General features: G+C 41.9%; 1 protein-coding gene across 4 annotated transcripts in view; it reads right to left on the bottom strand.

Moving 5' to 3' along the window:
- The window catches only part of NCKAP1 (NCK associated protein 1), a 73,112-nt gene that overhangs the window by 18,153 nt on the left and 37,573 nt on the right, over nucleotides 1-17,386 (bottom strand). For all 4 annotated transcript variants that reach the window (XM_072121568.1, XM_072121569.1, XM_072121570.1 and 1 more), the window contains 8 exons: nucleotides 17,015-17,121; nucleotides 15,576-15,708; nucleotides 14,209-14,290; nucleotides 12,380-12,438; nucleotides 7,400-7,545; nucleotides 5,846-5,978; nucleotides 3,317-3,436; nucleotides 970-1,109 (listed from right to left, as the gene is read on the bottom strand). In XM_072121568.1, the coding sequence (XP_071977669.1) occupies nucleotides 970-1,109; nucleotides 3,317-3,436; nucleotides 5,846-5,978; nucleotides 7,400-7,545; nucleotides 12,380-12,438; nucleotides 14,209-14,290; nucleotides 15,576-15,708; nucleotides 17,015-17,121 (920 nt within the window). The remainder of the gene's footprint in view (nucleotides 1-969; nucleotides 1,110-3,316; nucleotides 3,437-5,845; nucleotides 5,979-7,399; nucleotides 7,546-12,379; nucleotides 12,439-14,208; nucleotides 14,291-15,575; nucleotides 15,709-17,014; nucleotides 17,122-17,386) is intronic.

The raw sequence follows: 17,386 nt of genomic DNA, 5'->3' as shown, positions 1-17,386 counted from the left end.
ATACCAGTGCGACACAGCTACAATCCTGGAATATAAATGATTTTTTTTCACAGTACTAACAAAGTCACAAAGATCTCAAGAAGTATTACACAATAGGTTGAGCCCTCTAGAAGCACAATCAGTGCATCTGTTGGTCGTTTAAGTGCCAGGGTCGGGTACATTACACTCAAGGATGAACCAGATTTGTGCAAGTCCACAATTCCCTTCGTGATATCTAGGATGATTTATTTAGACCTTTATGATGTTAATAATAATTCTTTATTTATATAGTGTCTACAGATTAGGCAGTGCTGAACAGAGCTTGCCAAATCGGTCCCTGTCCCCATGGGGCTGACAATCGAATCAACCTAGCAGTTTGTTTTGAGAGAACATACAAACTCTTTGCTGATGTTGACCTGGATGGGACTTGAAACCAGGACCCAGTGCTGCAAGACTGTAGTGCTAACCACTGATCCACCATGCTGCCCCATAATGTTACATGATCTTCAGTTGAATAACTGAAGCTTCCAAAGACACAGAAAATGTACAGAAAAATAAAACCGTTAAGGCTTGTGAGAGGTAGGGAGTAAAAACAGAAACTAAAGAACAAAAAAATAAATAAATAAAAAAGTCCTCATCATTGTTAAGGGCTAAAAAAAAAAACAACCATAAATATTTTACCCTTTAAAAAAAAAAAAAAAGAGCTTTTTACCAGTCATTGTTTATATTTTGTGCCCATGCCTAAACAGCCTTTGTTCTGCAAGTTTTATTTGTTTATTTATTTAATTTTTTACTTTTATTCAACTACATAGCTTTATTGATGGCTAATTGAAAAAGCACATGACAACTCGCCCATCGATTTAAAAAAAAAAACTCAATTAAATTTGCTCCAAGTGACTGGAATAAAAGGCAAAAATAAATCACAAAGACACAACATTTAATTACAAAAAGCTTAGCATAAAAAAATAAATAAATAAAAAAGGCTCTTACTTTGTAACCACAAGTCTATTTTTTCTCATGCTTTCAACCCCGGGTTTTTCTCGCTCAGGTTCTCCTTTCTTTCCAGTCTGCTTTTTTGACTTTTTGTTCACTGCTTGACTGATTGTTTTGGCACAGTGTTTTGGCAGTAGCTACAAATGAATAAAGAATGGGAAGAAATAAAATTCTTGGAACCCCAGGATCTCATAATAATAGGATCTACTCAGGTGGGCATTCTATCCCAACATTCAGCTTACCAAGCCGGCAAAGAAAAGCAAGTAACAAAATATCATTTTGAAACCTATAGAAAAACATTCTACATGCACAATTGTAGAAAACAGGAAAAACAAGAGATGTCATGCAATTGATCTAAAGTAGATTAGCTAGCAACTGCTTTTTGGCTAGTGACATCTTGTGTAGGTAGAGCACACCGAGTCAAATGCCTGAATATATACAACTAGAAAAAAACCTATGGTACCCCTTGCATGAGTGGACAATGGAGGGCAAGACTCAGAAAAGACAATGTACCAAATCAATAAAAATCTAATACTTTGATTTTTAATATCATGTTTTATCAATTTGATAACAAAGACAATGCAGAAGCGGTGACACAGAAATGCCGTCAAACCGGACAGAATTGGAGGAAATGTGGGTAGGAAATGTGGGTAATACCAATATTGAGATAAAAAGGATAAGGAGAGGGTTTTTGAAGCCTAGTGCAATTGTGACCAGATAGGTAATCTAAGAGAGTAAATAGTTAAGTCCTATAGTGGATCAAACCTAGGCTCCCCGTGTGTCACTGGTAAGGAGCTTTTAATCCCCAGAGTGGGATTCTCATCTGTCCGCGATGGCGGCAGAGCAGAAATTCGTTTCGGCTCTGGTTGAGCCCAGACGAAGGCTCGACCAGAGCCGAAACGCGCGTCGAGCCTGCCGCCATCGCGGACAGATGAGAATCCCACTCTGTCACTGGTAAGGAGCTTTTATTCCCCACACGGAGAGCTTAGGTTTGATCCACTATAGGACTTAACTATTTACTCTCTTAGATTACCTATCTGGTCACAATTGCACTAGGCTTCAAAAACCCTCTCAATATTGGTATTACCCACATTTCCTCCAATTCTGACCGGTTTGACGGCATTTCTGTGATACTGCTTCTGCACTGTCTTTGATTTTTAATATCATGTTTTATCAATTTGATAACAATAAAAGTATTAGATTTTTATTGATTTGGTACATTGTCTTTTCTGAGTCTTGCCCTCCATTGTCCACTCATGCAAGGGGTACCATAGGTTTTTTTCTAGAAAAACATTCTAGTATACACTGGTCTCAAGTTAACATAAAGCAATGAAGAACAACCACAAAAATATCCAAAAGTTCTGAAAAAGTTCTGATCACTTTGTCAATTTGTACAGAATCAATACTACTGGATTTTACTTAAAGGACACGTATCACCATTTTTCTTTTGTACTTTTTTAAAAACAGATACATTGGGGGATATTTGCGATTATTTTCCCCAATCCACCACCCTCATGCCCGGGGGTTAGAGTGGCCGGCGGTTGTGGGCGATGCGCTGCGGCTAGGGAACTTTCATACGTAAAAATTTCCCGGCTGTGTTTGTTTCTACTCCAGGACCCGATAAGCCCATATAAGCGCTGCGCGTGCCTCGGACAGATGCGCCAAGAGGTCAAAGCCTTGTGATGTATCCGGTTGCCCCGAAGCAACGCCGGCGAATGATAAATGACCTCCATATTCTTTATTTGATTTTTTTTGTCCGTGACTATGGGTGGTGCCATCTTATCGGAGTTCTAACATTTAGTAATTCCGCTTTACAGTAGCCTCATAACAGAAGACAACAATAGACTTATTGAGGTCTAATGAGAGTTTTCAAGGCACGCTCTGTTCAACCAGGGGATTACATCATCACTTCTCTGAAAAGGTTGCAATGATGTTTTTTTTTTTATATAGGTGTTAGTTTCTATGTGATCTAATGTATGTGTGATGTAAATGAGTTAACTGCTGCAAAGAAAAATACTACTGAATTTGCAAGTAAAAGTCTAATTATAGAATATATAGTGGCAGGAATGTAAAGTTGCAGGATATTATATTCCCCAAGGAAGGAGATTCCCACAGTCACAATGCCTAGGTCCATGAATAAGTGCCCCTGGTTTATTGATGGTAGCTTTCCTTTAGCATAAAATCTTGGCTTAAAAATATTTAAGCCCCTCTATTCTCTATACCATGTCTGGCACAGATCAAAACAACTCTATGGTCATATACATCAAAATATTAAAAAGGTAAAAAAATGAATGACCGCAGTGTTCTTAGCACTTTTAGATGTGACATAATAAAATGCCCTTACCTGATCACTTAGGGTGCACTGTTCTGTGCAGATATCCGTGATGAGATTGCGGGCTTGTTTGGCCATTTCATCCAAGAACATATTACATAGAGAAAGACTGCGATCTCCAATGTGATGTCTCTGAAATGTTACAAGGCTCAATCTGAGCAAATTTTCTTTATATATATCATTTCATTAACACAATGATAACTGACAGGAGACAAAAAAAATCCTTTACACATTGCATTACATTTTAAATCCCTACTGCATTCACCTACAGGGGAGCTTTCACCACCTCCAAAGCCTGATCTTTGCATCCTTTAAAAGGGGCAAATCCACCGATTCTGGTGCATTGTCAATTTTCTCAGTCAGATAGGTGGAGCCAGGATGTCTGCTCCAGTCAAAGAACACCCACAGGACAGTAGGGAGCCTGATTAGCATATTGGACACTGAAACATAGTTGCACAGTCTCCACTGTGCAGAACACATAGATAGGGGAAAAGGATGATTAGTCTGTCCAACTTTGTGTCCCAGCAAGACAGAGTAATCCACTAAAAACTAGATTTGAAAAAAATGAACCCCTTTAACTACCCCAAAGTAACTAGAGTGTTACTGTAACTCCTATTACTACCCCAGATTAGATTCCATACTATAGACCAGTGTTCTCCACCCAATGGGCCACAGACTAATACCGGACTGGGATCACAGAGATCTGGGCTGCAGGAGGAAGAGGAAGGTGTGAAGACACTTGTACTCCCTACATCACTAGTTCAGATGCAGATTGTACTGTGGGAAGTGTAAGGAGCAGAAGCGCCTTTACCAGACATCACACCTCCAACTTTTTTTGCATCAAAAATTCCATCAACTTTCCCCCAATATCTCAAGATTCCAAATGCAGTCCCTGAAAAAACTGACATGTAAGCTACCCTTTTACATTTTTCACTCTTTGTTTCATTGCAGCCAATTGATAAGATCAAAAAGGTTTTTTATGCTCATTAATGTAAACTCTGCCCCCATCTTTACAGAAAAAACTGAAATAGATAGTAGATATTTTTGCTAATTTATTAAACAAGAAAAAGTGAAATATCACATGGTCATAAGTATTCAGACCCTTTGCTGTGACCTTTATGGCAGAGTGTGTCGACGGAAGCCTCACCTCAGTGCAAGACATAAAATCTACATACAGTTTGCAAAGAAAGACATGAAGGGCTCCCAGGCTAGGAGAAATGAGATTCTCTGCTCTGATGACATGAAGAATCAGCTTTTTGTGTTAATTCTAAGCGGTGTGAGTGTGTGGAGAAAACCAGGCACTGCTCATCACCGACCAAACACAATCCCAGCAGTGACACATGGTGGGGGCAGCATCATGCTATGGGGGCAGGGATAGGACGACTGGTTGCTATTGAAGGAAAAATGAATGCAGAATGAAGTACAGAGATATCCTGGATGAAAAGCTCTTCCAGAGTTCTGGACCTCAGACTGGGCCGAAGGTTCATCTTCCAACAATACAATGACCCTAAACTCACAGCTAAAATAACAAAGCAGAGGCTTCAGAACATCTCTGTGACCATTCCTAACTGGCCCAGCCAGAGCCCGGACCTAAACCCTCTGGAGAGACTTGAAAATGGTGTCCACCAATGTTCACCATCCAACCTGGGGAGGATCTGCAAGGAAGAGGCAGAGGATCCCCAAATCCAGGTGTGAAAAACTTGTTGCATCATTCCCAAGAAGACTCCTGGCTGCACTAGCTCCAACGCTGCTTCTTCTCAATACTGAGCAAAGGGACTGAATACTTATCACCATGTGATATTTCTGTTTTTTCTCTGTCAAGATGAGGGCAGAGTGTACATTAATGAGCAAAGAATATTTTTCATCTTACCATGTGGCTGCAATGAAACAGTGAAAAACGTAAAGGGGTCTAAATACTTTCCGTAAGCACTGTATATTCACCTAAAGTTTGACATGTAAAGTCAATGTTTGTTCACAGCCAACCAAAAAAAGTAACTTGCAGCACAAAATCTACTCTTTCCAACACAATATGTCAATCTGCCTTGATAAGTCAAAATTACATTAAAAAACCACCACATCCATAACTATGTAAATGTGAAGAATAAATGCCATCTAACATGTATAGTTAGACGTTGTACCCCATACTGTTTAGCATTAATTCTTAAATATCTATATAAGGAAGGAGGACTCTTACACATATTCCGCTGGATTTTTCTCATCTCCAAGCCGAAAAAAACATATATTGGGAGCAGATAATTTTATGAGATTTTTGAAGCAGGCAAAATCTTATGAAAGTTTTTCTAATCTTGCAGATTAGCGCATATATTACTCATAGCTGACCAACCAAAAAATATGAATGTATAGACAGCTACATGAAACCATAAGCAGATTTCTCAATACAAGTCAAATAAATGTGGAAAATGTGTACATCTATCCATTCTGTACTGTAGAAGCGAGTACTCATGTTGATAAGCTCTCCAAAATGTTATGAAGAGGATTTCTGAAAACATACATAATAATTTACCAACAAAAACCCCTTACCTCTTCAGGGCAAAGCTCATGGGTGCAGCTCATAAAGTGAGTGCAGATAAGAGGGAATGAGATGGAGTATCTGGACTGTGACGGCAGCTCCAAGCACTGCTGGAACATCTTCTCAAATGCTCGACTGTAAAAGCTAAATATCAAAAAGACAAAAACACAAGGTGGATTATCACTCTCCAGGTCATACCTTCTCCCATATACAGCGGCCAAACGCTGCTCTTGCTGGATTAAGGTTGTCACACACATTACAGTAACAACAACTGAACCTGACAATTTCTATGGAATAGAATTTTGACTATTTGGAAAAAAGTTGGGAAAGACTCATCTGGCAGATTGAAATTCAATTTTTACATAGTAAGTAAATCTAACAAGTCCAATCTATATCATTGTCTACAGTGTTGATCCAGAGGAAGGAAAAAATCCTCTAAAAGGTCGGACACCAATTGTCCTTCCTTAGAAACTCCTGGATAATTCCTGGATCAACACTCCCTCCTTCCTCAAGCACAAGACTATGCAGATTAAAAACACCTAAAATAAAATAGTGTATAATTGTCTTAAGGTTATATTCACATATTAATAAGAATCTATGGTTTTAAGATGAAGGGGTGCCCCATTTCTATGGACTTCGGTCGCCCCTTCAGAACATCTTACACCATCATTACCCATCATTGGTTTTCATAATAGGGCTTATGTAATATAATTACACTCACCCCTCTCCTCTCCATAGGGATACACGGCCAGACGAAAGGGGAAAGATAGAACATTCCCAGTGTATGGGAGCCTATTGCCATCTAAGGGGAAGTATATACACACCCACAAAACAGGGTGAATGGGGCCCAATTGTGTAATTACATAAAAAATGCATATCTTATACAGCCTGTCCACAACTTAAAGACACGCAACTTACAGGCAACCCCTAGTTACAGGCGGATCTCCCTGCCCACTGTGACCTCTGGTGAGACTCTCTGGATGCTTTTCTTTATTCAAGGCTGCAGTGATCAACCCAAAGGGAACCTCTCATCAGAAATTGGCCTATTAAACCACTGCCAGCATTTTAAGCATGTTAAGTTGAACAGCTTCTAGATCATGCTTCTTTCATGACCAAGCTTGATGACATCACCCAGAAAACCAAATTTAGAGTTAGATGTATAAAGTCAAGGAGGCGGACAGTTTAACATTGAAGTCATGCTCTCCCTGCCTCTGAGCATCTCCTCCCATGTGATTAACAACCTCGGCCGGGCTTCAGGAGATCTGATGAGTGATGTCCCTGGACACAGGACCATCAAGCCTCCTTGACTTCATAAAACCAATTTACATTTGATTTTCTGGATGATGCCAGCACACCAGGCCATGAAAGAAACATCATATAGAAGCTGCTTGACAACATACTACTAGTGGTTTATTAGGCCAGTTTCTGATGACAGGTTCCCTTTAAGAACAAGACTATCTTGTAAAAAACTTGGGTACTGCCTGTAGAACTGAAGTGATGCAACACAACAAGACTTAAAACTCAGAGAGAATCAGCTAATAATTTTAAAACTGAAAAGTTCTTACCAAAATATGGAGAGATCTGAAGTCTCCACCAGCATTTCCACTAAGGAATCCACCATCTTTGTATGGAATATTATAGTGTTCATCATCTTTCCAAGCTCCCTGTGGTCAGCTAGACTCAGTGATGCTTTGGAAACACTGGTGTAGGCCTTAAAGGGATATAAGCAAAGATTAGCATTGGAATAGCATATATAAGGACAGCTCACTGCATATAAAATGTAAGGTTTAGATCACCCAAAGGTTAAAGCGGTATTCTCATATAAGAATTTACATTTAATTAATCTGCCATATAACCACATTTCTTCAATTGCATATTATTAAAAAAAATGTACGGTAGTTATATTGTATTGTAGTCCTTGGATATGATCACCCCCCGAACCCTAGCAGCAGTGGCCACACACAAACCATTGGGGCCTCCATGGCCACATGAATTCAGCGCTCAATACCACAGGACGGCTGCGGGATACACAGTGACTCCCGGCCATTTCATATGCAAAAAAAAATTGTTTCTTTGTGGCATCACTCCAGCAGTGGTGCTTGGCCAATCACAGAGGGGTAACAGCTCCTGCCAGTGATTGGCTGAGCTGCCTTACCTTGCTTCCTGTTGTGTTGGGAGACACAGGAAGTGGGGGCGGAGAGTGGCGCAGGAGCAGTAAGGACAGCTTATTAAAGGTTCAAACACACCCCATTTTCATGGCACTTTGCATACAAGAAAACTCCTTAAAACCTCTATTACCTCTGCCATTGTGACCCTACACCTTCAAGGTCTACCTCATCTATTCCCACTATGGATTCTCTCTTTCTTAAATTTTCAGAACACCATTAATCACTGTAAAAACTGACCAACTAGCCTTGGGATCTGAATCTGGAGGATTAAAGTGCCATTGTTGAAAGGATAAAGCTCAGATTTTGTGATTTTTTTTTTAAAGCAGCTTAAAGAGAAGTTTGGCAGCCATATCTGATGAAAATTCCTCAGCCCCGAGTTCCTCTGTATTTCATTTCGAGCTGCTATGAATCTGTTAAAACGCTCTCTCCGGATTTCCATGACTCAATCAAAGTGGGATGTTAAGGTTTGTCAGCACATCTTTTGAAGCACGGTTTCACCATTATCTCAAAACAAAGACAAAATGCCCAGATAGCCTGACTTTAAAGTGGTTTCTTCCCCCCTTGAAAGGCGACCAAGAAAAGGGCAGCCTGTTTTTGTAGAAACTATTCTGCATTTTGATGCACAACCTCCTGGCTTCCAGGCCAAAAATAATACAAGCGGAAGGCATTCTGCGATCATCAAAGCGTTCTCAGGTCAGGCGAGACAAAGTGCTATTCAGCTACTGTTGCACAGATGTTTGTGCACTTCTTACATCCAGTCTTCAGCCAACACATCTTTGGCTCCGAATCTGACAATCGCTTTAATGTCTCACTTGTAAAACAGTGTCTGACATTTGAAGGGGGAAAAAAGAAATGGGCCGGTTTTGTTCGGACATTAAACTGTGCAAAATCGAGGTCTATAATTCTCTTTTATTTGCTATAATTTAGGATTAAAAGGGGCATCATTACATCACGATGTGGCAACTCGGTTCTCAACTAGTTTTTATTTTGGAGGAAGGTTGTGTGAACTAATGTGTTGAAATAATAGCACCAATATCAAGGGTGAAGGGATATTGTGCCTGCAAGGTTTTATCTCAGCTTCAGTAGAGAAATAAGGACAGAGTGCAGGGGTTTCACACACACACAAAAAAAAAAAAAAAAAAAACTGTGGAAACTTTGTTTCCATTTTTATAAACAGAGCTTTATTTTTTGCACATTATTTTGAAATATTTTTAACCAATTAAAATATTTTCTACAAAATGTAGCAACATTCCCCGCTACACACCTTATCCTTATAAAATAATTAATAACAATTCCTTTATTTACTGTATATAGTGCACACCGATTACGCAGCACTGCACAGAGCTTGCCAAATCAGCCCCTGTCCACAACAGGGCTCACAATCTAATCAACCTACCAGTATGTTTTGGAGTGTGGGAGGAAACCGGAGGACCCGGAGGAAACCCACGGAGAGAACATACAAACTCTTTGCAGATGTTGACCCTGGGACTTAAAGGGCAACTACTGCTCTGCGTTTCATACAAAAAAATAATTTTTTTTAAAAAAAGCAAAAGAAAAACCTGCAAAGTTTGAGATGGACCTGTACTTCACATAAAGAAATGCGAAATAAGTGAAAAAAAAATAATAGGGTAAAGTAAAGTGCAACAGAACCCATGAGTTCTAAGTCCATAATTTTCTGGTGGAAACATTTTTAGTGGAAAACCACAAAAAAAATTCTATATATTATATAAAAATGCCTATTCAAACCACTTTAAATGGGCAAAATGACACTCTTGTTGGTTTTGTTAGATTAATCAAAGCGCCCCGACCACGCACCATGACCGGAGCGCCCCGACCACGCACCATGACCTGAGCGCCCCGACCACGCACCATGACCTGAGCGCCCCGACCACGCACCATGACCTGAGCGCCCCGACCACGCACCATGACCTGAGCGCCCCGACCACGCACCATGACCTGAGCGCCCCGACCACGCACCATGACCTGAGCGCCCCGACCACGCACCATGACCTGAGCGCCCCGACCACGCACCATGACCTGAGCGCCCCGACCACGCACCATGACCGGAGCGCCCCGACCACGCACCATGACCGGAGCGCCCCGACCACGCACCATGACCGGAGCGCCCCGACCACGCACCATGACCGGAGCGCCCCGACCACGCACCATGACCGGAGCGCCCCGACCACGCACCATGACCGGAGCGCCCCGACCACGCACCATGACCGGAGCGCCCCGACCACGCACCATGACCGGAGCGCCCCGACCACGCACCATGACCGGAGCGCCCCGACCACGCACCATGACCGGAGCGCCCCGACCACGCACCATGACCGGAGCGCCCCGACCACGCACCATGACCGGAGCGCCCCGACCACGCACCATGACCGGAGCGCCCCGACCACGCACCATGACCGGAGCGCCCCGACCACGCACCATGACCGGAGCGCCCCGACCACGCACCATGACCGGAGCGCCCCGACCACGCACCATGACCGGAGCGCCCCGACCACGCACCATGACCGGAGCGCCCCGACCACGCACCATGACCGGAGCGCCCCGACCACGCACCATGACCGGAGCGCCCCGACCACGCACCAGAGGCCGCTGGAGATCGGTAGTGTCACAATGGACCTTAACCAAGTACCACAGTAAGTTTGTTTTTACCCATTTTTTTACCCATTTCCTTGGGTGAATAACAAAAATATTAATGAACCTGGACGACTTCTTTAAGTTTTATGACAGACGTACAAATCTGGTTGTTCTGCTTGACTTTTTCTCTTTTCTACTTCATTTGACTTTAAAAATACTGTAAATGCATACAAGTCTTGACTATGTTTCCCGAGCCAAAGATTTATAAATAAAAAAAAAAGAAAGTAAAATTCTATGAGAAAAATAACCCCTTAAAAACCGATTAACTTGAGAAATAAAATTCTGTAAGTACAATTTCAGATGGCAGCTTATGAACAATTTCTGGGGAAGTGGTTTCCTCCGGGCGGTGCTCTGCCACCAATCATTTAGTGCTGCTGAGAAGGGCAATTGATGGCGGCGCTGCAGAACACTTCCCTGCTGTTCCGCTCATAATACAAATGAACAGAACCCTTTTCAGCGAAGCATTAATCTGACTTATACATTACCCAGAAATTAGACATTAAATATTGCCCACAATGTCAGCCTGAACCTATTCCACATGCTAAACGCTTCTGCTTAAAGGCCCTTTTCAGTGTAACATGGCATCTTAACAAATCCGCTTCTGCCTTTCCAAGAAGGAAGATCAATGAGGTTCTGCTGAATTTTCTCAAGTGAAACTATTTCCCGGTAATTAAAGCTGTAAAATCGTGGAGCAGTGAAAGGTCCATGGTCTGATGACAATATTGCACAATGCATATTCTGAGCTGCTCTACTACACTCTATCTTCTGGGATATAAATTGCATTGAAAGTTTAAGGACATCTTTATAGTTTGTGTTATTCCTGCAGTTTTAAGATAATGTGTTAGCAATTTTGACAGTGTTCAGTATTGGCTCTGGAGATCTGCTTAATCTTGTGTTAGTAAAAGCAGGACTGTGAGAATGTATTAATATTCCAGGATTGTAGCTGGACTTTGAGCACTCTGGTGCAATGGTGTGTGAGATCTCTTCAAGGGAGGACGGGTTGTACAGCAGTATAGCGAAGAGATATCATACACCAGTACACCAAATCCAGCTATAATGACGGATATAAATGAATATTTAACAGTCCTGCTGCTACTAACAGTAGACGCAATGTATGATTATACAGACCTCCAGGATCAACACCCAACACTGTATGAAGCTTTGTATGGTCAAAATCAGTGACGGATTTCCCTTTAACACTATGATTGATCGGTGGACCCAAGCTTACAAAACTTGCTCTCACCAACCTAATGAAGAAGTAAAGCTGTAATATATTACTCCAGGTGCACATAATCCTAGAGTTTTGATTTCCAATACATATTGACAATGTCCCTTCACACATTTGCTGCTCCTATTGCTACTCGCTATTATTAGGGCTTTAAAGATGATTAAAAATATATAGAAAATCAAGTTCAAAATGGGGGTCCTAACATAAAAGGAAGGCACCAATCACTGCGTTGGCCTTTACAGATCTCCAATGTGGCCAGTAATTGGAGTAGAGTGGCATTGTTTTTGTGTGCTAGGGATATCTTTTTGTTTTTCATACTTCATTTAGGTTCCCTGAATTAGCTATATACTTTTGCATTTGACATTTTGTACTTTGTTATGGATTCATAGGTGTGAACTCGAAACAAATCCTTCACATATGAACAAGGTCTTATAAGAGGCATCAAGCTACAGATCAAGCTAAGATACAGAGCCAAAAAGCTCAAAAAAAGGGATTACCTGTAATCTGAACCAATCCAGCCTCATTCCTCGAAAGTCAAAAACTTCTCCGTCTTCAACTAGAAGCAAAAATATACAAGACTGAATATCAAAGTTACAATGTAGATAATAAGGGGAGGTGTAGGAATCCAAGGAGTCTGCACTTCATTAAATATAGAGATGCTGTGAAATCCTTGTATAAGGATTCTGAGTGCCTCAGTTTAAAGGAGTACCGTACCTTATACTCGAGTATAAGCCGACCCGAGTATAAACCAAGGTACCTATTTGACACACAAAAAACTGGGGAAACTAATTGACTCGAGTATAAGCCCAAGTTGAAAAATGCAGCAACTACTCTTTAAAAAATGCCCAACAGTGCCCTTTCCATGATAAAATAATCATCTTAGTACTTACCTCCGGTGTCCTCTTCTCCACTCAGCTCCTGGTTCCCGGCAGTGTGGGCAGAGGTACATCTATGCATGCAGGCAGAGAGTATGGATGTGCCTCTGCCCAAACTGTAAGTCAGAAGATACCGGCAGAAGACAAGCCGGGCGAGAAGAGAACGCTAGGAGTGAGTGCCAGAGGAGAGCACCAATTTTTATTTGGTTTCATTTTTATTATAGTTTAATTTATGTTATTAAAAAAATGTACCTGTGTGAAGATAATTTCCCATAAATGTCACCATTTTGTTCCATAGAAACATGATATGAATTAAATTATAAGCCAATGCCCAGATGAGAATACCCCTTTAAGTTAATAGTAATGATGACAAGTGCTGTAATTTGCCCCCTTCCTAAGCCTATATCAAAGTACTTTTAGTTTTGCCCACAGAATGGTATAAGACTGTGATATATCATTACTTTCTGTACAGTGGGGGTCAGTCAGCCAGAAACCTCAATCCAAAGGTAGAAAGAACAGTTAAAGGGGTTGTCCGAGTTCTGAAAAAAAAAAAACTAAAAGGTGGCCGGGAGAGGGCTGCTTATAAAAATAAAGTCCTACTTACCTTCCCGGTGCTCTCCGGGTATCCAGCGCTACTGTTGCTCCGGTCCAGGCGCCATGTAAACAAACATGGCTGCTGGAGCAGCGCTGGACTCAGCTTCCGCCCGAACCCGACAACCTTCCGGCCCCCATACACAATGCTGTGAATAGGGACAGGTAGGCGTGGCCGGCCGGACCAGAGTGACAGCAGCGCTGGATACCGGAGGGCACCGTAAGGTAAGTAGGACTTTATTTTTTTAATCAGCCCTCTCCCGGCCACCTTTAGTTTTTTTCCAGAACTCTCGGACAACCCCTTTAAAGGGTTGTTCAGAAATCGAAAAAAAAATATCTGCTTTCTTTCAAAAACAGCGCCACACCTGACCTTGGTTTGTGCTGGTATTGCGGCTCAGCTGTATAGAGACGAATGGAACTTAGTTACAAAACCACACAATACCTGTGGTCAATAGAGGAGCTGTTTTTGGAAGAAGCCATGTTTTTCCACCTAAGTGGATGTCATATATTTAGTATGGACCAGACTGTATGGGTCCATCTAGATACCCTTGTGGATTGAAGGGGCTGTTAGACTCATACCAGCACTTTGTAGTTAGATGGGTCTGTAGACCTGCAAGCAACTTGCATACTAGATAACAAATGGTGCAGGGCAACACAGCTCCATCCCATTCAAGTGATGCAATACCTGGCACCACCAGGGGTTCTGAGAGTCCAACTACCACAATCTCATAAATAATACAAAAGGCCCTCAATAACATGAACCTAGGAAGTCACTTCATCTGTATAAATTCTTGTCGATATTCTATAAAAGTCTTATTTATTCAAATGAAATAAATTCCCCTGCCTTCTGTATATCTTACCTTGTTTTACGTTTAGTGACGTCATTGTGTTTACAAAGGAGGACATGATGATGGATTCATCCTCGGGACACACAGAGAGATTCTAGAGCAACAAAACCACACAAATCAGAAGATCACAGTGCAACGTCACACACCAAGAGTCTGTAACCAGCTACAATGCTCTGGTGATAATACGGAGAATATACAGAGAATAGCTTGTAGAAGAAAGCCATCTAGTGGTCCATACTAAGGCTGCATGCACACTGTCGTGAGCCCGCCGCACCGTAGCACGGCGGGCACACGGCAGCGCAGGGAGAGGAGGAGGAGATGAGCACAGCTCCCCCCCGCCCCTCTCCATAGCGATGTATGGCCGCGACGCCGTAATACGGGAAAAGATAGGACATGTCCTATCTTTTCCCGGGCTACGGAGCGGTATGGTGCCAAACGTGTGCTGCACCGTACCGCTCCCGTAGGGCGCCACGAGCCCATAGAAGTGTATGGGGGACGCATATTGGCCGCATATACGTCCCCCATACTGTAGTGTGAATGCAGCCTAAAAATCAGCACAACTACACGTGAGAATTCTTATACTGCAAGTGCAGCAGATGATCAAAATGGTTTTTTTTTTTGAAGACTCATGGGTAATAATGCTATAGATCCAAAACAAAAAAACAAGTCGATTCTATCAGGGAGGACACTTCAAAAGATAAACAATCATAAAACTTGGGAAAATAGTAAATACAGAGGACTTGCAGATTATGACCGCACAGCTCCCTCTGCCGTTCCAAGTCTAACTACAGTATATATGTACATACATGCACATTGCGGGTGACCAATCATAGCCACTCCACAATCTACAACAGAGATCCCGTCCTTCTCAAAATGACAAAAGTCAATAGAGTACAAATACGTACCTACACAGGAAAGTGCCCCAAAAAATAGTAAATTTGCCTCATGCTTTTTTTTTACGTTTTTGAAAAAGGGTAATCCAAAATGTCTTATCACCTAAAGAAAAGCTCTTGCAAAATATAGTATTAAACATCTAAAACACCTGTGACATAAAGGTTCTCCACCTATAAGACTGCTACACAAGGGTGTATTCAGTTCATGAAATTTAAAAGTATGTGACCCCGGGATCCAGACTTCCTACTACATCAGCATCTGTGGTCCTGTAAGTCAGGGCTCATCACCAAGACTAATGCCCTGTCCTGTAAACGTGGTTTAGTACAGCACAGTAGTCCCATGGAGAGGCAAGGACACCATGGATGAATATGATGGTACACATCTGGGTCCCCAGATATGGACTGTATTACCCAGACACCATTTCATGGACTTTCATGTGAAGTCACTGCAGTGCAAAGCAAAGTGGTAACAGAGCGGTCTCCTACCTGTACCAGTTCATTCAGGACCACTGCATCAAAGCCAGACAGGTACTGCACATAATATCTCTGCATCACAGGCCCATATTTCCTGACGTGTGCCCGCAGCTCTTCCATATAAAATATGAGCTCCGCTATATGTCTAAATAGGATACAAAAAATAATAATTACCAATTACTCATTAATTTACAAGCTCATTAATATTTACAGATGATGGAAATTAGATTTAACAAAATAGTTCCCCATTCATCGTCTCAACACCGTCCATTACTCATGGAGAACAAACTTAAAGCATTGTACAGGCAGTCTCTGGGTTATGTACAAGATGGGTTCCTTGCGTTTGTACTTAAGTTAAACTTGTATGCAAGTCGAAACTGTATATTTTATAATTGTAGATCCAAACAAAACATTTTTTTTAATGGGACCAAGAATTATTAATAAAGCTTCATCACAGACATCTTACAGCTGATTATTGCAGCCTGGGACTATAGTAAAACTTCCGGAGAGCTTCACCAGAGCTCACTGTGGGCAGAGGAATCAGTCTTTAACAAGGGGTCGTCTAAGTCGGGTGTCCTTAAGTAGGGGACCATCTGTACTTTGTAAAAATCCCTGAAATACCAAAAGCTATGTGGATCTAGTTAAAGTACATCTACCACCTTTTTTAGGGGTGGTAGACTGTCCCAAAACCTATGCTTGTTACCTTAGGGGTGATGGGGGACTCCTCCTGGCATGCCCCCCCGCCATCTTCTATAAAGAAATATTGACTTTTAATTTTCAAACAAATGAGCGGGCGGTGCTCACATCTCGGCTGGCTGAGCGCCTCTTGGCTGCGTCAGAATCTAATTTATTCACGCCCCTTTTGTTTTCCTCCCCCTATGTAGGCTGGCCACAAGCGCAGCAGACAGCCGGTGACGTCACCCGTGCATACCTCCCCTGCACAGTCGCGGGAGACAAGTGCAACCGCGCAAGAGAGAGACACAGGACTTTTTGCATCACTCACATGTGCGAGATTAATAAATGTGAATAAATTAGATTCCGATGGAGCCAGGGGGCGCACTGCTAGCCGAGATATGAGATCCTCCGGCTCATTTGTATAAAGTTATATTAAAATTTATATATAAAGTCGATATCTTATTATAGAAGATGGCCCGGAGCACGCCAGGAAGAATCCCCCTTCACCCCTAAGGTAATGAGCATCCGTTTGGGGGACAATCTACCACCCCTAAATGTGGTGGTAGGTGTCCTTTAATTTTTACTTCCTTGCCATGTGGAATAACGGTCCGTCATATCGGTAGTGAAGAAATCTTGCAGTATTTCCTCCTTCCATGAAGTTAAACAGCGAGTGATTCCTCCCACGATAAGTTTCCACACTGGTCTTCAACAAATACCCATTACCGTATATTATGTATGCAACCACACGCGCCCCGGAGAACACAAAAGTGACTCACTTATCCATAAAATCGTCTGCCACCTTCTTTGGAATGTTATCTGCATGCCGAAGCAGCCAAATGATTTCATCTCGAGCAAACGACAAAGCCATGAATACAAAAAGAGCCTGGAGGAAAAGAAAGAAAGAAAGCAAAACACATTAGGCATCACTAGAGGGAAAGAACAGTCACCGCTTACTGCAGAAGTGTCATCCAAAAAGAAATCCTGTACATTTACTAAATGTATTATTTTTGTAAAACTGGGCAAAATGTGCTCTTAACTGTTGAAAGGAGACACTCACAGATCCAGGCACCAGGATTGTGGTAATCTTGTTACATTTGTCATCCATGGCCTCCTTCCTTCTAATATCAAACTGTAGAAGTATGCTAACA

Source organism: Engystomops pustulosus, chromosome 8 (genome assembly GCF_040894005.1).
Source record: "Engystomops pustulosus chromosome 8, aEngPut4.maternal, whole genome shotgun sequence".
Taxonomy (NCBI): domain Eukaryota; kingdom Metazoa; phylum Chordata; class Amphibia; order Anura; family Leptodactylidae; genus Engystomops; species Engystomops pustulosus.
This window is presented reverse-complemented; position numbering and strand designations above follow the sequence as displayed.